Source organism: Protopterus annectens, chromosome 7.part0 (genome assembly GCF_019279795.1).
Source record: "Protopterus annectens isolate FY-2018-M chromosome 7.part0, PAN1.0, whole genome shotgun sequence".
Lineage (NCBI taxonomy): Eukaryota > Metazoa > Chordata > Ceratodontiformes > Protopteridae > Protopterus > Protopterus annectens.
In genome coordinates, this window is record NC_056739.1 from 745,844,608 (window position 1) to 745,868,309 (window position 23,702).

Here is a 23,702-nt window from a genome sequence, read left to right on the forward strand (position 1 = left end):
CTGCAAGTAAAGATTATTTTCTTAAATAGTAGTACTTTTGTGGTGTGTGGTTTTCTTTACATGCTATAAAGTCAATTTTTCTCAGTTATTTTTAAGTGTAATAGGGATTGTAAACAGATACTGCTTTTCTTTTTTTTTTCTTTTCTTTCTCCCTTCTCTTTTTCTTCTTGTTCTGTTTTAAGAAATGTAGGCAGTGCAATGTAGAAGAAAAAGCCTGTTTAAAAAAGCATGACAAAAGAAAGATGTGCTTTTTCTCAATCTTGCCTAGAGGAATGACTGGATTAAGTAAAAGAAAGGGATCTATGGTTAAAGAAGCACAGGACTGACAAATATTACAATACTGCAGAACAGAGGAAATCTCACAGAAAAGGATCAACTGCAGAATGCTAAGCAGAAAATAAGGAATTACCTCACATAATACGCATGAGTTTAGAACAGAGTGCTGTTAAGCAACTGTTTTTTGATAACACTAGAGCACAAAAACTTTTAGCACAAAGACTCAGGTAACAGAAAATAGAAAGGGCTGTCACCAAGGAGCCTAAAACAAGGAAGGTAACATGAGATCCTGTAGAGGATGTAGGCAAATACTTTATGAAAGTCTGTATAAAGCAGAGAAGTATGGAAATCAAGAAAATATACAAATGGAAATGTTTATGGAAGAATTAAATATGCCAAGGTTAGAGGTAGATGAGGCTCAATTACTAATGGATAGAATAGGAGGAGATGAGATAAAAATTGTGATGTACAACCAATCCACAGGGAAGTCCCCATAAATAGATGGTATTCCTGTGGAAATTTGGAAGCTAGGAGGGGAAAAAACTGAAAGATCTGTAAGGCTTTGTTTAACAATATTTTAATATGAGGAGAAGTACCAACATCCTAGAAGAAAGCAGTGGTAGCTGTAATACCTAAAGAGGGTAATGATTCATCGGATCCACATTCATACAGGCCCTTTTCAACACTAAACTAAGGTTATAAAGTGTTCATGTCTATAATGGCTAAAAGAATCACAAAACTAATGCCAAAATTGATAGAGATGGATCAATGTGGTTTTGTGGAAGAGAGACCAACATTTGACAACATTAACAGAACACCGTGATCTAAAGGGAAGCAGAATGTAAGAAAATACCATTGTTGTTGGTGGGTCTTGATGCAGAGAAAGCATTCAACAGAGCAAGCTGGGACCTTATGAGCAGGGCAATGGAAGCACATCCATTTCCTGAAAACAAAATATAAGGTTGATTGGGAGGATATATGAGGGACTGGAGGTGAAAATTAAAGTGGGAGGGGCCTTTTTGATAACTTCTGCTAAAGCAGAGAAACCAGACAGGGGTGTCCCTCTTTCCTTTTATTACTTGCATTATATTTAGAAAGTACAGTTTTGTACCTACCATAAATGTAGATGTTCGAGTGTTCACCCTGCTGCAGTCATCACACTTGGGTTATCCTGTCGTCAGGCGGTCCCGCAGTCGGCCGGAATTCCAAAGTCTTGGTCCGGCGTCGGTTGCTGTCGCCTCTTCCTTGATGTCAATGCACCAGGGATATATATAATGCAACCGACGCCATTTTCTTCAGTTTTTCTTGCCCCAGATGTCAGGTGCCCCCAAAAAGGTGGTCAGAAATTAGTACCAAATAGAGTAACCTCTGCACAAACACAAAATCCCTTCAGCTGTAAGCAAATACATCAATGAGGAATTGAAGAGATTTAGCCAGTAGATCAGAGGGGATGGAGGGAGGGTAACCTGGACTGCAGCAGGGTGAACACTCGAACATCTACATTTATGGTAGGTACAAAACTGTACTATGTTCATCGTGTTACCCTGCTGCAGTCATCACACTTGGGTTGAATCCCAAAGCTAAGGAAGGGGGGAGGTATCAGAGACAGTTAGTGGAGGCTATAAGGCCCTGCAGAACTGCAGTGGCGAAGCCCGCCCTGGTATTAGAGTAAAGAGGTAAGTGATAGTGTCTGGTAAAGGTGTGTACTGAACTCCAAGTTGCAGCTTCTAAAATCTCCTTGGTTGGAACCCCCCTGAGAAAGGCTGTAGAAGTACCTGTTGCCCTGGTAGAGTGGGACCCAATGGTAGCAGGGACTGGTTTCCCATGATGGGTATAGCAGAAACGTATGCAATGACCTATCCATTTAGAAATGGTTTGTTTTGATATAGCTTGATATTGTTTGATTTAAAGCCACACTGGAATCCACCTTAGGCATAAAAGAAAAATTAGTTCGTAGAGAAACTCTGTCTTGATAAAAAATTAGGAAAGGTTCCACTGACATTAGAGCCTGTAGCTCTGAGACTCTTCTAGCTGAAGTTATTGCTAGCAGCAGGGCAGTCTTCCATGATAGGAACTGAAGATCTGCAGAGAAAGCTGGTTCAAAGGGAGGTAGCGTTAGTTTTTTCAGAACAAAATTGAGGTCCCATGTTGGTGTAGGAGCTTCTCTTGGGTGGTCTAATGTTTTTTGCCCCTCTGAGGAACTGCCTTAGAAGAGGATGTGAAAATAAAGGTGGATCCGTGTTGTAGTGAGCTGAAATAGCTGAAGCATGGATTTTAATGGAGGAAAAAGAAAGTCCTTTGTGCAACATCTCAGCTAAGTACTGTAGAATGTGAGGCATGTGAGGCTGAATTGTGTCTTGGCCTTTAGCTTGGTTCCAGGCACAAAACCTTTTCCATTTGTCCGAATAAGCCTTCCTGGTGCTTGGTCTCCTGGCTTCCAGAATAACATCCACAACTGCTTGGGAAAGAGGAGCTGGTTGGATGTTTAGTATATTTGCCATGCAGCCAGATTTAAAGTTTTGAGCTGGCTGTGTAGAATATGATTGTTTTGTTGTGAGAGTAAATGAGGGATTTGAGGCAATATCCATGGTGGGCAGTGGGCCATATTTCTCAATAGCGGGTACCAGTGCTGGCGTGGCCAGTCTGGGGCTATGAGGATTAGTCGTGGTCTCTCCTTTTTGACTTTCAGAAGAACCTTTGTGAGGAGAGGCAATGGAGGGAAGGCATATACTGTCAGGTTTTTCCAACTGAAAGAGAGTGCGTCCACTTTCCAAGCTTGATGGTGAAATGTCCTTGTACAAAATTTTGTTAGTTGAAAGTTTTGTGGACTGGCAAACAGGTCTATGTCTGGAAGGCCCCATTTTTGAGTTATCATTGCAAATATTTGTGGATCTAGTTTCCACTCGTGGGATCCTTGAGGTTTCTGCTGAGGTCGTCTGCCAATGTATTCTTCTGTCCTGGCAGAAATTGAGCTTGTAACTGAACTTGGTAAGCCAGAGCTGTGTTCCATAAGATCATTGCTTGCCTGCATAGAGGGTTGGAATGTGTACCCCCATGTTTGTTTATGTACCACATTACTGTGGTGTTGTCCGTCTTTATTGCCAGTTGTCCTGGATGTAATAGATCCTTGAAGGCTGCCAGAGCTTTCTGTACAGCTAGCATCTCTTTTTGATTTATGTGCAGATTTCTTTGATCTGCAGTCCATAGGCCTTGAACGCATTGCCCTGCCATGTGTGCCCCCCAGGCGTAATCTGAAGCATCTGTTGTGATAGTTTGCCTGGCTGGGGGCAACGTGAAAGGCTGACCCTTGTTGAGGTGACATGCCTGTGACCATCATAGAAATTCTTGTTGTAGGCAGGGAATGAGAGATATCATTGTGTCCAAGCTGTGACTGTGTTGAGACCATACGCTTTTTAGGTACCACTGTAATTTCCTCATATGCAGCTTTGCAAATGGTATTATCAGTATGCAAGATGCCATGAAGCCCAAGGCCTGCAGAATTTTTCTTGCAGTTAATTCGGTCTTTGTTGCCAGTGTCTTGAAATATTGAGTCAGTTGTAGTTGCTTGTCTGGCGTAAGATAAGCCTTCTGGGCCGTTGATTTCAAGCTGGCACCCAGGAATGTCATTTTTTGTGAGGGTACTAGTTTTGACTTCTTTTCGTTTACTGTGTACCCCAGGCAGTTTAGTAGATGCTTTACAAAGGCCAGATGATGTAAGAGAATGTCTTTGCTTTCTGCTTGGATGAGGCAGTCGTCCAGGTATGGATATATTTGAATTCCTCTTTGTCTGCAGTATGCAATTACTGGTGACAGGCATTTTGTGAAGATTCTGGGCACAGTAGATAAGCCAAAGGGCAGTGCAGAGAATTGGTAATGGGTTGAACCTGCAATGAAATGGAGGTATCTTCTGCAACTTTGTCTGATAGGGACATGCAGGTATGCCTCCTTGAGGTCCAATGTTACTAGCCATGCTTCCTTGCCCAACATGGAAAGTAGCTGCTGTAGTGTTAACATCTTGAATTTGGGTACTTGTAAGTAAGTGTTTAGTATTGAAAGGTCCAGAATTGGTCTCCAGGCATTGTCCTTTCTGGGCACTAGAAAGAGTTTTGAGTAAAATCCTTGGCCTTGCTCTCGAGTCGGTACCCGTTGAATGGCTCTCATGGCCCTGAGAGCTTTAATTTGTTTTTGTGCCTCTGCCCATTGATTTTGTGGCAGGTTTGGCATTCCTCTTTTCATTGGCAAGGTGTGAAAGTGGAATCTGTATCGTCGTAAAATTATGTCTAGGACCCATTTGTCCTTTGTGACAATGTGCCAGTTTTCTGCAAAAAGTGCTAGTTTTCCCCCCAATGGGGCTGCCAAGAGAGTATTGCTTGGCCGGATGAGGTGCAAGTAATTGAGTTTGCCTTCTGGTGGATTGGGACCGGTCTTCTCCTCCCTTCTGTGCTGTAGTGCCCCATTGGCGAGGTTTATACTGGGCTTGTGGTTGTCCTCTGCCCCTTGGGCGTCTGTATTTACCCCTCTGTGGTCTGTCAGAAGCTGGAAAGGACCAATTTTTTGTTGGTCAGTTTCTGCTGAAGCAAGGGGGTTGTACCTGTAGGAAATCTTTGACTGTCTGCATAGATTTTGCCTTATCCTCCATTTTCTTTAAAACTTCTTCTGCTTTAACTCCAAAAAGAACATCCTACTGTAAGGTAGCATCTAGTAGTTTTGCTTTAACATGATCAGGTAGAGTTTGTTCCTTTAACCAAGCATGCCTACGTATAACAGACCCAGTGACAGCTGCTCTGCAGGAGGCCTCCAGAGAATCAAACCAACATTGTAAGGTATGTTTGCCCACCTGCTCAGTGGCGTGCAACAAATCCTGTACTTCTTTCAATTCTGATTGTTGAGGGAGAGTGGTTAATCTTTGCTTTAACTGAGATATTAGGAATTGCTGATACTTAAGCATGTGAAACTGGCAATTCAGTGCCCTCATAGCTAGTGTGGCTGAGGTGTAAACCTTTTTCCCCCACCTGTGTAGTGCACTGGAATCCTTCTCAGAAGGTACTGGGTTCTTAGCCATAGAAGCCTTAGCCCCCTTGGGACCCTGGGAGATAGTCTCTGGATCAGCTACAGGGCTTTTGTAAAGAAATTTGTGGGAGTCAGGCACTCTATAGTATCTGTCAGGCTTAGCCGGAGCAGGAGGTAGAGAGTCTGGCTTGAAGCTGGATTCGAAGTAAACATCATCCACAATGTCCAAAACTGTTGGGATGGCAAGGGGTCTGTGTTGGGGGAGTAAAAGAAACTCTCTGAGCCTTTTCTTCGAGTCAGAGTAGTCCTGACCTTCCCAGTGAAAATGTTCCCTCATAGTGTGTAAAGTTTCCCCAAAGGAGTAGTCTTCAGGAGGAGAAGCTGAGGGAATAGAGTCCTCAGCATCAGAATCTTCATAAGGAGAGAAGGAGTAATCTTGGTCCTCAGAGGAGTCTGAAGAAATGGACACTTGTTCAGAGGATGCATAATCTTCCTCTTGTCTAGGCCTTTTGCCAGGAGGGGGTGGGGAACCCCTGATTAAAGAAAAGTACAGTTTTGTACCTACCATAAATGTAGATGTTCGAAGATCCACATTGCTGCAGTCCTTACACTTGGGTAGTCCGCTGTCCTCGGTCGGCCCGAATATCAAAGTATAAGGCTGACGTCGGTCAAGGCGCATTTGACTGACATCAGGACGTCAGGGTACAAATGCGCATGACCGACGTCATATCCTCAGTCTTTTCTTGCCCCAGATGTCAGAAGACCCTAAAAATAAAGGTCAAAACCAAAAGACAGCAAACAAACAACCAACCATCCTAGCACTAAAAATATGTACAATATATACAATATACACCCTATTGACAACCCAACCCACACAACCGCCTCTAACTACAGAGGGGAAGGAGGGAGGATTGGACTGCAGCAATGTGGATCTTGAACATCTACATTTATGGTAGGTACAAAACTGTACTATGTTCTTCATCTCACATTGCTGCAGTCCTTACACTTGGGTAGAATCCCAAAGCAGAGGTAAGGGAGGATGGCCAAACTATAAGGAAGCAGGAGCTGCCAAAATGCCCTGCAAAACAGCAGTGGCAAAACCAGCCCTGGATTTAGAGTAAAGTGGTAGGTGATAATGCCTAGAGAAAGTATGCACTGAACTCCAAGTAGCTGCCTCCAAAATATCCTTAGTTGCCACCCCTCAAAAAGCTGTCAAGTGGCAGTAGCCCTAGTGGAATGAGGCCTAATCCCAGCTGGAATCTCCTTGCCATGATGGGAATAACAGAAAGCAATGCAAAACCCAATCCACTTAGAAATAGTTTGTTTTGACACAGGCTTGCCCTGAGAACTCAAAGCAAAAGAAACAAATAACTGCTGAGACTGCCTGAACCCTTTAGTTATGTCCAAATAATATCGCAACTGCCTGTGTACATCTAAAGTGTGCAAAATCTTTTCCCCTTTATTTTGGGGATTTGCATAAAAAGTAGGCAAATGAATAGTTTGGTTTAAAGCCACACTAGAAACCACTTTAGGCATAAAGGAAGGATTAGTACGTAAAGATACCCTATCCTTATGGAAAATTAAGAAAGGCTCAACCGCCATAAGGGCCTGCAACTCAGAAACCCTTCTTGCAGAGGTAATAGCCAACAAAAAGCAGTCTTCCATGATAAAAACTTTAATTCAGTAGTAGCTGCAGGCTCAAAAGGTTGTAGAGTGAGTTTCTCCAACACAAAATTGAGATCCCAAGCAGGAGTAGGAGCTCTTTGTGGGGGTCTTATATTCTTTGCCCCTCTAAGAAATTGCTTGAACAAAGGATGAGAAAACAATGGTGGGTCACAATCATAGTGAGCCGAAATTGCTGCAGCATGAACCTTAATAGAAGAGAAGGACAAACCTTTGTCCAGTAACTCAGTGAGATATTGAAGAGCCACACTTAAATTAGGCTCAGAAACATCAAAATCCTTTGCTGCACTCCAAAATAAAAATCTCTTCCATTTATCTGCGTACACTTTCCTTGTACTAGGCCTTCTAGCTTCCAAAATAACATTCAAAACTTGCTGTGGAAGTGGAGGCCCACTATGGTTCAAAACAGAATATGCCAGGCTGTTAGGTGCAGAGAGTGAAGCTTGACATTGAGCAAATGACTGTCCTCCTGAGACAACAGGTGTGGAATCGAAGGCAAAGGCCATGGAGGCTTCCACCAGGCTTCTCAGTAATGGGTACCAATGCTGTCGAGGCCAATCTGGAGCTATCAAAATCATCCTTGGCTTGTCTTGTCTGGCCTTCAGTAGTACCTTTGGGAGGAGAGGCAGAGGCGGAAAGGCATACACATGAAGATTGCTCCAATTGAAAGAAAGAGCATCCACTTTCCAAGCTGTGGGATGAAACCTTTTTGTGCAAAACTTTGGCAGCTGGTGGTTTAGTGGAGAAGCGAACAGATCTATGTCTGGAGTTCCCCATGACACTGTCAATTTCTGAACTACATGAGGATCCAATTTCCACTCATGGGGATCCATAATTTGTCTGCTCAACACATCTGCTAAGGAGTTCTGTGCTCCCGGCAGAAACCTTGCCTGAAGATTTAGCTGTAAACTGAGAGCAGTCTCCCACAAAATCATTGCTTGCCTGCATAAAGGATAAGAATGTGTTCCGCCTTGCTTGTTGATGTACCACATGACAGTTGTGTTGTCTGTTAGAATCAACACCTGCCCTGGAAGAAGTAAATCCTTGAAAGCTATTAATGCAAACTGGACTGCTAACATCTCTTTCAAGTTGATATGTAGATGTTGTAGTCTGGCAGGCCACTTGTCTTGTATCCACTTTCCATTCAGATGAGCTCCCAAGCTTTGTCTGAGGCATCTGTCGTTAGAATCTGACTCACCTCTGGCCGGGTCACAGAGAGTCCCTTGTTTAGGTGACATTCCTGAGCCCACCACAACAATTCCTTTTGAATGCAAGGTATTATTTGAATGACAGTGTCCAAATCCTGGCAGTGCTGTGTCCATACATTTTGAGATACCATTGTAGCTTCCTCATATGCAGTTTGGCATTGGGAAGTACCAGAATACAAGATGCCATGAACCCCAAGGCTTGAAGGACTGTCCTTGCAGTCAGCCTGGACTGATGAGACAACTGATGAAAGTAAAGGGAAAGATTCTTTTGTTTGTCCGGGGTCAAAAGGCCATCTGGGATGCTGTATTCAGTCTCACACCCAGAAAGCACATGTCCTGAGAGGGTACTAGACTGGACTTTATTTCGTTCACAGAATACCCCAGGCATCTTAGCACTGCTATCACATAATCCAAATGATGAAGAAGCTCGTCCCTTCCTTGAGCCAGAATCAGGCAATCGTCCAAATAAGGATAGATCTGTATTCCTTTTAACCTGAGGAAAGCTATCACTGGAGCCAGAACTTTCGTGAACACTCTGGGCGCAGTAGATAAGCCAAAGGGCAATGTAGAGAACTGATAATGAGAAGTCCCAGCTCGAAAACGCAGATACTTCCTGCAACTCAGTCTGATAGGAACATGAAGATAAGCCTCCTTGAGATCCAATGATCTTTGCCCAGCAGAGGTAAAAGCTGCTGTAACGTCAACATTTTGAACTTGGGAATGTCCAGATAAGTGTTGAGGATAGATAAGTCCAAAATTGGTCTCCACGTGTTCCCTTTCTTTGGTACTAGGAACAGGCGAGAATAAAATCCTAGGCCCACTTCTGGCATAGGGACCGGCTGAATGGCCCCTATTTTGAGTAACAGAGAAATTTGCTTGTGAGCCTCTATTCTTTGTTGAGGAGGAATGTCTGGCATGCCTTTGAAAGGAGGCAAGGTATGGAAATAAAACCTGTAACCGTGGTGTATGATATCCAATACCCATCTGTCTTGGGTAATTAAACTCCAATTTTCTTTGAAAAGTGCCAACCTTCCTCCCAAAGGTGCTGCCAGACGAGAAGGCTCTGGCAGCTGAAAAGGCAGGTCATTGGGTCTGTTTACGAAAGGACTGACCCCTGCCCTCACCCGAAGACTGTGCAGGAGAACTCCTGTTCTAGGCCTGAAAGAGCCCTGAGCTCTGCCCCTACCACGTCTAGATCTACCCCTAGACTGGGAATCATAAGAAGGATAAGTCCACCCCTTAGTAGGCCAATTTCTACTAAACTTTGGAGGCTGAACCTGCAAAAATCTTTAACAGTCTGCATAGACTTAGCCTTGTCTTCCATTTTCTTTAAAACTGCCTCAACAGGAGAACCAAACAACACATCAGATTGTAAAGGAGCATCTAAAATCCTTGTTTTAACATGGTCAGATAAATTCTGATCCCTCAGCCAGGCGTGCCTGCGAAGAACTGACCCAGTGGCAGCCACCCTAGACGAGGCCTGTACAGCATCAAAACCACATTGCAAAGAATGCTTACCCACCTGCTCAGAAACATGTACTAAATCTTGTAACTCTTTACAATCAATACCTTCCGCCAGAGCATCAACCTTAGACTTCAATTGTGAAAGGAGATAGTTTTGGTATTTCAACATGTGGAACTGGCAATTCAGAGCCCTCATAGCTAGAGTGGAAGAAGTATAAACTTTCTTTCCCCATCTATCCAAAGCCCTGGCCTCTTTATCTGTAGGAACCGGATTCTTGACAACAGAAGCCTTAACACCTTTAGGCCCCTGACTAACAGTTTCTGGGTCTGCCCTAGGACTCTTAAAAGATACTTATGAGCTTCAGGCACCCTGTAATACCTATCCGGTTTAACAGGAGCAGGAGGCAAAGAATCAGGATTAAGAGAAGCCTCTGTAAAAACATCTTCCACCACATCCAAAACAGGAGGTATAGCCAAAGGCCTATGCTGGGGTAAAAACAAAAATTCCCTAAGCCTTTTCCTGGAATCAGAAAAGTCCTGACCTTCCCACTTAAAATGCTCCCTCATGGAATGAAGAGTTTCTGAAAAGAAAAATCCTCAGGAGGAGAAGCAGAAGGAGTAGAATCATCCACATCAGACTGAGCATAAGGAGAGTACTCCTGCGAGTCTTCAGCCAAGACTCTGAAACATCCGAAGCCTGCTCAAAACTCCCTAGCTCAGGCTCCACCCTAGGTCTCTTATCAGGAGGGGCAAAGAACCCTAATCAAAGTAATCAAATCTTCTGCCATTTTAAGCATATGCTTCTTGGGCACAGTTCCTGAAGAACTAGGGGTGACACCAACTGAAGCTAAACCAGGCCTGCCTCTGGGAGAAGCCTTGGAAACAGAAGGAGAGGGCCTAACCACCCTAGGAAGGGAGGGGAGTATAGTAACCTGAGAAGCCCCTTCAGCCTGACCTGCCTCCTGAGAGGCCACATCCTGCAATAACAAAGTCTCTCCCTGGGATCCCAAAGAAACCTCCGGTGGAACCACCGGCTCCACCGACACCTCTAAAGAACCGGTGTCCGGTACGGACGGTTCTTCTAGCCTAGGCTTAACTGCTTTGTCCTTGCGCTTCTTCGAAGAAGCGGGCGTCGGAGCATCCGACGGCATTTTATAATTGCACCGCTTCCCGAAGACTAACCTGGCACAATCTAACCTTCTCTTTATAGTGCGCTTATTGAATCTAGCACAAGAGCGACACCCAACAACGTCGTGCTCAGGCCCTAAACAAGGAATACACAAAGTATGATATGCGGTATCTGTTTCCCACAAGAAATACAATTATTCACTTTTTCTGACATCCGGTAAACCACTGAGGCAAGAAAAAACTAAAATATTCCCCAACGGGGTACTTAGCCAACTTTGACTCGGTCTGAAACTCCGAAATCGAAAAATTTCAGAACGCCAACCGGCACTTGCAATGCTGCTTCTGCATCGGACCATGCGGCAAAAAAGACTGAGGATATGACGTCGGTCATGCGCATTTGTACCCTGACGTCCTGATGTCAGTCAAATGCGCCTTGACCGATGTCAGCCTTATACTTTGATATTCGGGCCGACCGAGGACAGCGGACTACCCAAGTGTAAGGACTGCAGCAATGTGAGATGAAGAACATCCAAATCTTCAGCCATTTTGAGCATCTGTTTCTTAGGCATGGGGCCTTGAACAGGAGACTGAAGTGCAGTCCTTTTAGATTTAGTAGGAGTCTTCGTCTTAGAAAACATTTTAATGGTGAGGGTCGTCGGTCTGAAAACGCCTTCAGAAACCGATGGCGTCTCTGTAGCACCGACGTCCTTTGTAGCAATGTCGTCGGAAGGGCCTGAACTAAATGGCTGCATCGGCCTGGTGCATTCCACCAAAAATTCTGTAGCGGTCTCGGGTTCCAGATTTGCAGTAGTCAGGGGCTGCGTCGGAGCCTCACTGAGGACCGGAGAATCGGAGACAGGCTCAGCCGAGGCCTCGGAATCTGGTTTAGGCCTGGGCTGTCTGACCTTATCCTTGCGTTTTTTGTGCACGCCGGTAGTCGGTTGCTCCGACATCATGGTGTCGTTAAATTTCCTACCGAAGTAGCGTTGTGCGAAATCAAAGCGTCTTTTAATAGTACGCTTATTAAACCTAGCACAAAACCGACAAGTAGTGACGTCATGGTCTGGGCCTAGGCAAGGTATGCAACAAGAATGAAAATCCTTATGAGGTATTTGCTTCCCACAAGAAATACAATTGTTAACTTCTTCTGACATCGGTCTGAGGCAAGAAAAGTTTCCCCAACGCGGTACTTAGCTTTATAGAAGACTTCGGTCTGAAATTCGAATTCGAAAATCTCAGGAGTCGGCCGACCGGCTCTTACAAACTGCTTCTGCTTCGGGCACCGCGCGGCAAGAAAGACTGAAGAAAATGGCGTCGGTTGCATTATATATACCCCTGGCGCACTGACGTCAGGGAAGAGGCGACAGCAACCGACGCCGGACCAAGACTTTGGAATTCCAGCCGACTGCGGGACCGCCTGACGACAGGATAACCCAAGTGCGATGACTGCAGCAGGGTAACACAATGAACATCTGGCAATGAAAATAAGGGACTCAAATTCAATGATATGATTGGCATGGTAGTCAAGAAAAGCTGGCTCTATTTTCAGATCAGCCAATCATTAGCGGACCAGTGTTTCGCTGTGGCGACCCCTAACCGGGAAAAGCCGAAAGACACAAACAAACTATTTTATACTTGACAAAATTAGAAAGAGACATTACAGTGTTGTGGAACACTTGAGACAGTTTCAAATATTTACAGGATACGAAATTAACGAAGCTAAAACAAAGGCAATAGCGGTAAATTATGCATCCACATATACATTGGTTCAGAAATATTCTTATTTATAAGGACATGATAAAACTATGTATTTAGGAGTATAGATTAAAAATTATTCTGGTGTGGCAACTAAAGATATGTGGGATGAGACTAAACAAAGGATAATACAAAAACTGAGAAAATGAAAGCTTTATTAGGTGGATATGGATAGTAAGATACAAGCAGTCAAAATTAGTTTAGTTCCCTTAGTCTCATACACAGGTCAAGCATATTTTTATCAACCAATGGAGACGTTGTGGACAGCAATTAATAAACAGCTGAAGGAATTTATCTGGGAGAGAAAGAGAGCAAGAGTCAAGTGGGATGAGCTGATTCATCCAGTAGAAGGCAGACTGGGATTACCAATTTGAAGGTGTATTTCAAAGCTACACATTCAAGCCTCCTGTACATAGCACAACTAGAAAACTATAATTCAAAGTGGAAATGGATGATATTTAAACAGGGGAGGAAGCTCAAGAAAAGAGAATGGGATTTTGGATGCAGGCCTTTAAGGAGAATAACAATAATCAAAGAAAATATTACATCCATAAAGTAACAGAAAGTATTATAAGAACTAAAGCCAATACGGGAATGAAGAAAGGAGATTCTGTCGATAGGGATGCCTACAATTAGGGATACAGACAATAGGCAAAATGGAGCTGGAATTTACTTGAGAAAACTGGCAAAGGAACCAAAGTATTGGGAGCAAATAATTAGAGAGGGAAAGGTAACAGCAGAATGGGAAGAGGCCAAGAATTTATTTGCACTGCAGGTCAGATTGCTTCCCTATCAAGGACTGATATCAGAACATAGGCAAACAGAAAGAAATAGGAGGTCCTAAATGAAAGACCAGCACTGCTAGAGTTTTTAGTAGATCTAGAACAGAATCTGCCATTAAGAAGGAATAATTAATACAGCATATAAAATATTGCATGATAACTATAAGAGTCAATCAGAGGAGGTTAGAAAGGATTGGGAAGAGAGATTGGATAAGCAATTCACAAACAAACAATGGTAGGATATAAGTATGTCTCCCAAATATGCAACAGAATCTAGAAGATTTATGATTTTTGGTTGGAAATGTTTAAAGAGATATTTTTATACCCCAAGCAGACTCCAGAGAATTTTTCTTGGAGGTATGACGGGGAAGAAAGAGGTAATTGGGAACATATCTTCTGTGAGTGCGGTGGGTTGGTGGATTTTAAGGATTCCTTGTGGGATGTGCTGTCAGAGATACTGAGTGGGTGGATTTGTGTGACGAGGGAGATTTTCTGAGATATGATACAGAATCAGAATTGCCTAGACATGGTAAGGCCTTGCTGTGTCTAATTATGACGGCTGCCAAAAAAGCTACTACTAGAAAATGGAGATCAAAATCTAAACCAACTATATTAGAAGTAGTGAATATAGTAACAGTGATAAAGCAACTGGAACTGAGATCTTTAGAAAAGGGTAGGAGCAAACTACACAGGGAAAAATGGGAATTGTGGGAACAATACATACAGGGGAGGAATGAGGTTTAAAAGAAGGCAGAACTTAAATGAGTTATGTAATGTTTGATTGAAAAGGATTGGGTAGATTATAAGTGATGTAGTAATGTTTGTAACTGGGAGTGTGTCAGTACGGTTTGTGATGCAAAACACTTGCAACTAGGATTGTGTCGGTGTGGTTTGTCTTCATTTATATTAATGCATGACTGCTTATGTTGTAACTGATGGTTTAGTAAAGCTGTTTCTTGTTTAAAAAAGTGGCAAAAATTGAATGATTTATGTAATGCTGTTTATGTTATATGATATATAGTAATATATGTGAAGTACTATGTTTGCAAATGTTAATTTGTTAATACAGTTTGATTACTTTTGTATAAATGTAAATCTGCCTATATCACAAGTCATAATTCCATAAAAGTTTATTTAAAAACAAAAGCGAAGAAAAAAGAATCAACTTTTTGAGGCTGAGCATGAAACTTTCACTGTGAGGAAGGAACACTGTGAATCTGAGATCTTGCAGAAGAAGCAGGTAAAGAGGCGGTCTGAATAAGCAGGCCATCCTGACAGAGGAATATATAAACGCTTTGGAATCTGCAAAAGACTATAACCAGAGCGAAACACTGAAAACTGTTGATGCTATAGAAATGCCAAAAGGCAAAGCAGAGAATTGATAATGTGACAACTGCAAATACTTCATGAAGACAGGATGAATAGAAATGTGGTGGAAGGCATCTTTCAGGTCCAGAGATACCAGAAAGGCCTTGAGGAAGCAGCACAGGAAACAGTGACTGAACAGTCAACATTCTGAAAGAAGGGACTCCAGAAATGAGTTGAGAAAGGAGAGATCCAGAATGGTTTTCCAAGAGCCCTCCCTTCCAGGGGACCAAAAACATATTTTTTTAACATCTTTACGAAGTCATCACTTATGACATAGGCAAACATACTTTAACGGAAAAGAAAACAAACAATATTAATATTTTTCCCATTTACATACGTTATACATCATAACTTTTCTTTCTTTGTAACTATCATCAGTACAACATTGCATAAATTGCTAAATTCACTCCTCATCCTCCTCAACATTATTCTGTTGTATTGTTACCAATATTTCCATTTATTTCTATGTAATTTGCTCCTTTTCTTTTCTAAAGCTACATCCTCCACTTATTTTATCACTTTTATAATAATTAATATTTCAAATACATTTGGTTTATACTTTGATTTCCATTTTCTGTTAATTACTTTTTTAGCAGCCAACAGAATTAAACCTAGTGTAGATCAATATTATGTGTGTATATACCTTTAATAAGCTATCCAAGGGCTTGAACAAGTTTATAAATAGGTCCATAGGTGTTTCTGGCTTGCGGTGACACATTTTGATAAACTTTGCCGAAGAAAACCTCCCCAAAGATTTACTAGCATCTGCATCAGAATCTCTCTCCTTTTGGCCACTATTTGTCAAAAAGCAGTTTGTTCCATATACAGTAAGTCTGCATTTTTATAAGGCATGCGACTCATGACATTCATGTCCATGCCCCCCCCCCCCCCGAGGCAAGGTGTGGGATGATTGTGGAAGCTCAAAAAGTGTGTTTATTGAACGGCAGATGCATCTCTCTGTTTGTACAACATGAAAAAGACAATACAGGAGGATCTCGCAGGTTGACCCTACGTTCTACTGGCTATGGGGGAAATCACAATATCGCTGGAGTGGTCTGCCTGCTATGTGAACAACTTTGCACTGGGTAACTTACATAGGCATTGCCACGTCAGTCTTTGCCAGAGACCCCCCCCTAACATCAAGGCAAACTCCTCTTATTCCCTATTTGAAAGCTACTCTTCAGGACAGTCATGAGAATTATAACTACATTTTATGCGAGACTGAACTTGGCTACTAAACACGCTTCTTTATCAATGTCTATGGCAGGCAGTATCCCACAAACAAAGACATGTATATGTATGTGTACTATACATTTTATATAAAACCTAAGCATGCTCTTCTAATACTGTGGGAAAAATGTTTTACAGACACTACACAAGTAAATTACCACTGTTAATAAATCCAAATTCTAAGTAAAGAAAAGCATGACAGACTGAATTCTTTCAAAGACCAGAACTTTTTTCTCAATCATTTTCTCCCTGCACCTGATGATTATGAGCCCTTCCTTAATACAACTAGCCCTTATGTTCCAAAGGGGTGAGAGAGCTGTCATCCAGGCATACACCAAGGTTGATGTATAACACTATACCTGTTGCTCCATGCAGCAGTCTGATGTATGGATTATCAAACTGCTGCTTCAGTGAGTCATATATGCTTCTGTTTGTGGGCTGAAAAGCACTTGGTGAACACACAGCTTGGTGAACATACTCATCTCAGCCTATATTGCTACACACCAACACCCGGCCTTCCTCCCTTACCAGGATGGACAAGCTGGCACTAGCCTCTCACCACCTGTACCAGACTAGTAACTCCAGTTCTCAAACTGCAAGCTGATGTTAAGACATCAAAGCTGGAAGTCAGGGCTTTATCCCTTTGTGCAAAGAGTTGGCAGAACTTAAAATGCATTTAGAGGTCCTGACAATGTAAATAAGCATGACAGGGATGTCAGAATACAGTCCTCCAGTTAGGACTTACCTCTCCTTGTGGGGGATGCAGCTTTAGGATCCTGTTACTGTCAAAGTCATCCAGTTTCACCACTTCATGGAAGCTACATTCATCCACCCGTACCGCTGTACCATATCCTAAAAGAATAAACATATTTGTATTACACTAATGCTTTCACACCAAACTACTAAACCACTGGTGCATTGTTCTAGGAAAGCACATCAAATGCCTATAAAATAATTCATTACTTACCCCTCAGTTCTGATTTCCCAATACTGAATTCTTCATTAAGACCAATTCTCAACTCTAGTTTAAGAGAAAAAAATGACTTAAAGTTACTAATAGGAAAAATTTATTCTGCTCATTGAATTATGTCTGTTAAATGGCTGATCCCATGATACTCTATAATTTTAAAGCTCTATTTGTCTATATGCTCCCCTCATATATTACTCAGAAGTGTTGTCATACTGTGAAAGAAATGTTTACTTTTTTTTTTTTTTTTTTAAATAATCACGTTTATTCTTCACTGAGCAAAATAAAACACTGTACACAGCTTCACCATGAAAATCAGGCCAAATACTTTGGCAATAAAAGTGCAAAAGTGCGAACAACAGTGCAAAAAAAAGGTGGTAAAGTTGGATACAGTCCTTGCAGATTTCTCTTGATACCAGACCGTTTATGTATCTCCTCTATTAAAGCAGTGCTAACACCAATGTGCATTTTCCTTAATAATGCAATGAAAATACACACCCATTCCTAGACTTAAATTTAGATTTATCAAGCATTCAGTACAGAAAACAACTGCATGAAAATGTCAGTCTTGGTCAGAGACCCCTTCACATCATGGCAAATTCCTCATGACTCCAATTTTTAAATTTCAGAAAAAAGAAGATATGTACTCACCATAACATGCCATCTGAGTAGTTGTACTTCATTTGTCTTCAACCTGGGGGTTACGGATCCGGATCCGAGCTGGCAAATATTACTAGCATCAGCTCGGAGCTCCAGACTCCTCCCCTTACCCATAATACACCTCCACCGCCTTCCATCCCCAGATCGTGTTTGCTGAACTTATACATAGAACCTGACCTGATAACATACTTGAGACCTATACTGCAGCCCGTAGGCTGATCATGCGCCAAGGTCCGGGGGAAGGAAGGAGGGATGGTCGAAAACAAATGAAGTACAACTACTTAGATGGAACATTATGGTGAGTACATAACTTCTTTATCTGAAGTAGTTTACCTCATTTGGTCTTCAACCTGTGGGACAGAGTCCCCAGCTACTAAACTCCTGGGAGGCCCTCATGCAAGGATATTCCGAAGCACAGCGGAGCCAAAAGATGCTTTACTTCTGGAAGTCAAATCCAATTTATAATGAGAAATAAATGTATGAGATGAGGACCAAGTAGCTGCAGAGCAAATGTCATCCAACGACACTCTAGACCAGAAAGGCGCAGATGTAGCCATGGACCTAGTGGAATGGGTTTTTATCTGACCTGGAGGAGACATGCCTTTGTCTTACAGACCTGCAGGATGCATGACGAAATCCATCTAGCTATAGTGACCTTGGAAATTGTTTCCTTCTATAGACCTTTTTTTGGGGAAACCTAACAAATGATCAGATTTACAAAATTTTTTGTCTTGTGTAAATAGAATCGTAACTGTCTATGAACATCCAACATGTGTAGCTTGTATTCCATCTGGTTTGTAAAGTTGGGAAAGAACACAGGCAAACTTATAGTCTGATTGGTATTGACTGGAGATGCCACCTTAGGAAGGAAGGATGGACCAGTCCGAAGGAAAACTCTTCTTTATGAAAAATCATGTACGGACGTTTGATGGACAAGGCCTGTAATTCTGAAACCCTTCTAGCAGAGATAATAGCTACCAGAAAAGCTGTTTTCCATGATAGAAATTTTAGATCTGCAGTTGCGGCAGGCTCGAAAGGCAGAGCGACCAGAGCTTGGAGAACCATAGTAAGGTCCCATGGAGGAACAGGATCTTTGACGGGGAGGGGGGGGGGTAGCAAAAAGGTGCCTTTGATAAAGGCTTTACACAGTCTGCAGGATGCCAAGGATGCAGAATTCTCGACGACATGAAAATGGGAAATGACAGCCAACTGAACTTTGACAGTAGAAGAACTAGCTCCATGCTGGAAAATATCAGCAAGAAAATCAAGAATAGTGGAGATAGGAGCCGTGAAAGAGTCTAAACTCTTCTGAGAGGCCCAGAAAGAAAACCGTTTCCACTTGCTGTGATGAACCTTTCTGGTTGAAGACTTTTGAGCAGCTACCAAAATGGATCTAACTCAGGATGATAGTCCAGGAGTCCTAGCAATTACGGGAACTGAAGCAGCTAAGCTGTGAGATTCAGGCTGTCCAGACTCGGATGAGGACCCCCGAGGGGTGTGAAATCAAATCCTCACTGGGATCTAGGATCCAAGGCGGAGCCAGAAGTTGACACCAAAGGAAGGGAAACCAGACCTGGTGAGGCCAGAATGGGACAATGAGGATCACCTTGCTCCCCAGTCGACAAGCTTTCTGCAGAAACCTTGGGATGAGAGGTACTGGCAGGTAAGCATACAGAAGACCGGGCGGCCAAGTATAAACTAGAGCGTCTCTGGGGGAACTCCCCCGGCGGAGGGTTCAGAGCAACAAACTTGCTGCATTTCGTGTTGGAAGAAGATGCGAAGAGATCGCAGCAAGGCTGACCCCACTCGCTGAAGATCTGGTCCGCTATTGACAGATTCAGAGAGCACTTGTAAGGCATCAGAATGGCTTAGCCTGTCTGCTAGAATGTTGGACCGACCCGGAATGTGGGTTGCGATGAGAAAGCAACCAGTGGAGATTGCCCATTCCCACACTCTCATGGCCTCAAGACAAAGGGTGTAAGATTTGGTCCTTCCCTGTTTGTTGATATACCAGACTACTGACATGTTGTCTGATTGAATGGCAATCATCCCGAGAGGAAGAAAGGCATGAAGGGCCTGAAACGCTAGGAGGACCGCCCTCATCTCTAGGACACTGATATGCAAGCTGGTCTGTATGGGGGACCACAGGCCTTGGACTGTCCTGCCCGAACAATGTCTCCCCCCACCCGAGTAGGGAGGCATCCGTGGTCACTGTGGTTTGGGCCAGGGCTGGAACAAAGGGTCATCCCTCCAAAATGTCCAGAGAACTCATCCACCATATGAGGGATGATCAACACACTCGACGACTTAGGTGGATAAGATTAGTTAATGGTAGTTCCAACAGGAATCACTGAACCGCTAGAGTCCACTAAAGAATCCACATGTGTAACCGAGCATACAGGAGAAGAGTTATGGTCGCTGCCATCAAGCCTACGGCCCCCTCAACACTGATTCCACCATTGGAAGGCGAGAACAGTAGATCAGGGAGACATGCATCTTGAGGTTCTGATCTCTCTCCAAAGTCAGGAATACTTTGCACTGAAGTGTGTCTATCCTGGCACCAATGTAATCTACTACCTGTACAGGATCTAGGAGAGATTTGGATGCGTTGATTGTGGTACCCAAACTCAGGGCAAGTGTTGGAAAGTAATCCCTGGTTTGGGAAAATAGACGCCTGGTGGGAACAGTGAGGAGCCAATCGTCCAGGTACGGATATACCTGAATCCCCTGAAGCATCAGGTGAGCCGCTACAACTGCCATCACTGTGGTAAACACCCTGGGGGCTGTGGTGAAACCAAAGGGTAGGGCTCGAAATTGATAATGACTAGCCCTTAACAAGAAACAGAGGAACCTCCTAGAGTTTCTGTGCATGTTTACATGATAGTAAGCATCCTGGAGATCTAACGAGCACATCCAGTCACTCTCTTGCAAGTATGGCATGAAGGACTGTAGTGTGACCATCCGGAACTTCTCTTTGGCAACTGACAGGTTCAGGATAGATAGTCCAGAATGGCGTTAAGTCCCCCGTTTTCTTTGGCACCAAAAAGAACCTGGAGTAGAAGCCCGATCTGGGGAGACTGTTTCGATGGCTCGTTTTCCTAGCAGCATAGAAATTTCCTGTGCTGCTGCCTCCCTTTGCGTGGGTGGAACATCCGGGAGGTGTCTGGGAGATATGGGGTGACCCACGAAAGGTACAGAATATCCTCTGGATATGATTTGAAGCACCCAGCTGTCCACTGTTATGGACTCCCATGCCACAGGATGCAAGGACAATCGTCCCCCGACTGCCTCCAGAGTAGAGCAGCCAGGCAACCCCTCAGGGTTGCTGCCTGAGTCTGTCAGAGAACAGTTCTCGAAACCCGAAGTTTCGTGGACCCCCTCTGCCTCTGGGCTGGCGTCCATTCTGTCCCCCTTTGCCTCTAGGGGAAGAAGAACCCTGAGTGCCCCGGGAATACTGGGATTTCCGGAACCACATCTTCTTTTGCCCTCTCTGGTTCCAGGAGGGTTACAGAAGCGGATTCTGACGGCAGACGGTGTCTTCCCATCCTTCTCACTCTGGACCAGTGTCTCCTTGACAACCTTACCGCAAGTGTCGAGCAGTCATAAGGAGCATTGTCAAAAGACGCCTTAAAGGGTTTGGTAAATTGACACAACCTGAGCCAGGCATTATGCCTCATGGACACGTCAGACCCAACCACCCTAGCTGCTCCTTCTGTAGCATGAGAGAAGAGTGACATAGACGTATTTGATACCGCTTTTAGAGTGGCCATTTTCACGGAGAACAAAGCCTTGTCCTGCTCCAACATGGATTTGGGTGGAGACTCCTCCAGCTCCTTTACTAGGTCGGGTTGGAGTCCAGTGACATGGGCCAAGTAATTCAGCGCCCTGACAGAAAAGGTAGCTGAAGCATACACCCGCTTCCCTAGGCGGTCCATCATCCGTGACTCCCGGTCAGAAGGGTGGACCGAGGCACTTTCCTGAGATAGTTCCCTCTTAGTGGCTGCTGCTACCACCATGGTGTCCACAGGGGAGCCCTTATTCCAGAATGGCCTATCAATGGTGGGACTTAAAACTTTATCGGGTCACTTGGGGATGGGCTCCACGGTGTCTGGTTCCTTCCACGCCCGTGAGGTGATCAAATCCATTAAAGGATCCACGGGAGGGGACACCCAGGAAGTAGACGGGCCCATGCCGAAAGCCTCAAGGAACACAGACTCATCAGAAGAGGGCTTGGGGGCAGACCAACCTCCCCACTGGTGCAGGATCTCCATGAGGTCTCCAAAGGAGACATCCTCAGAAGGTGATCTTGGGGAGCCCTCCCCATCATCTAAATCTGTGTCCTCGGTTAGGGACTTGGGGGAGTCCAAGTGCCTCCTCTTGCACGTATGCTTGCAAAGCACATCTCCAGTGGGGCTCTCAGGTCAGCGCTCACAAGCCATCTGTTCCTTAGGGACAACTGTCTGGGGCACTTTGAGCACAGGCTGTCCCTCTGGTAAGACAATGGGGACCGTAGACAGAGCTGAGGGGGTCTGTGCGGAGTCCGAGGGGGCTGTCAGGGGTCTCGATCCGATGGAGAGGACCATTTCTACCACATTGACCGCCAAGGAGAGCGGACCTACTGGGAAGCTAATAAGGAGGCCAGTCTCCCCGGTTCCGACGCGAGAATCGGAGCCAGTCCCGAAGTGGACGGAGCTCTGAGGGAGGGGACCTGGCCCGACGTCAGTGCACATGGAAGAGGTTCCACTCCCTCGGATCCGACACCCAAGCTCCAGCTCCAAGAGCGGCTCAGATCCAAGCTGGTCAGATCCGAGACACTCCAGGCAGCTGTCAGCATCGAGAAAACAAGTGCCATCAGCACCAACCCCCTGACCAAGGCCAACCTCGGATCAGAGTACTCCAAAGCCGAAGGTCGGATTGGGGAAGGAGAAATGGGTTGGAAAAAAAAGGAAGCTAGCTCCCCACTCCAGAGGGAGGGGGGCTGGCAAGACCCCCATCTGGATCTGTGTACAGATAAAGCGCCTCATCATCTTATCCAGATCCATATCTGATAAGGAGCGGGTCGACTGTGACAAGGCCATGAACTCTGACCTGGTGGGTAGGGGAACTGAGGCCCAGGAGACTGAACGTGCCTACTCCGGCTCTGGGAAGAACCTTGGAGACTGGAGCTGAGCGGAGTCACGAATCCATGCTGACTTGCTCGGAGAAGTGAGGTCCGGGGACCTCTTCCTCTTTTCCTTAGTCTTCGACTCTCTCTCCCATTTTCTATCGCTCCTCTGCTTTGCTACCACAGACTTAGATGCAGGAGTTTGAGTCCCAGCCTGGGAGGGTGGGGAGGCCAGAGGAAGAGAAGCGGGAGAGGCATTCACCGAAGACGAGAAAGGAGGATCAGTAGCAGGAATAAGACCTTTGAGAGCCAACTTGGCCTTCCTATCTTTTAAAGCTTGGGGGTTGAACTCCGCAACAAATGGAGCAATCCACACTAAGATGGGCCACACCTAAGCACAACACACACAGTGTGTGGCCATCCGCTGGGGAGAGCTTATGCAGCGCTTGAAGACAAGCTTTTTGGCCATCTTATGATAAAGAAAGAAAGCCTTAAAGAACAGGCAAAAACTTTCTTTACTCTAACAGACACACACCCACTCACCACACTAGGCTATAGACAACACTAAAGGGGGGGGAGGGGCACCACAGACAAAAGTACTCTAAAGTACAGTTTTGTACCTATAAATGTAGATGTTCGAGAGTTCACCCTGCTGCAGTCATCACACTTGGGTTATCCTGTCGTCAGGCGGTCCCGCAGTCGGCCGGATTTCCAAAGTCTTGGTCCGACGTCGGTTGCTGTCGCCTCATCCCTGATGTCAGTGCGCCAGGGGTACATATATTGCAACCGACGCCATTTTCTTCAGTTTTTCTTGCCCCAGATGTCAGGTGCCCCCAAAGAGGTGATCCAAATTAGTACCAAAAGGTGAGAACACTGTACAAATACAAAAACCCTTCAGCTATAAGCAAATACATCAGTAAGGCATAGCAAAGATTTAGCCAGTACAGCAAAGGGGTTGGAGGGAGGGTAACCTGGACTGCAGCAGGGTGAACACTCGAACATCTACATTTATGGTAGGTACAAAACTGTACTATGTTCATCGTGTTACCCTGCTGCAGTCATCACAC

At 44.4% G+C, this 23,702-nt stretch overlaps 1 protein-coding gene across 6 annotated transcripts in view; it reads right to left on the reverse strand.

Moving 5' to 3' along the window:
• The window catches only part of AP4M1 (adaptor related protein complex 4 subunit mu 1), a 1,285,664-nt gene that overhangs the window by 504,711 nt on the left and 757,251 nt on the right, over positions 1 to 23,702 (reverse strand). For all 6 annotated transcript variants that reach the window (XM_044077275.1, XM_044077274.1, XM_044077273.1 and 3 more), the window contains 2 exons: positions 16,872 to 16,925; positions 16,650 to 16,756 (listed from right to left, as the gene is read on the reverse strand). In XM_044077275.1, the coding sequence (XP_043933210.1) occupies positions 16,650 to 16,756; positions 16,872 to 16,925 (161 nt within the window). The remainder of the gene's footprint in view (positions 1 to 16,649; positions 16,757 to 16,871; positions 16,926 to 23,702) is intronic.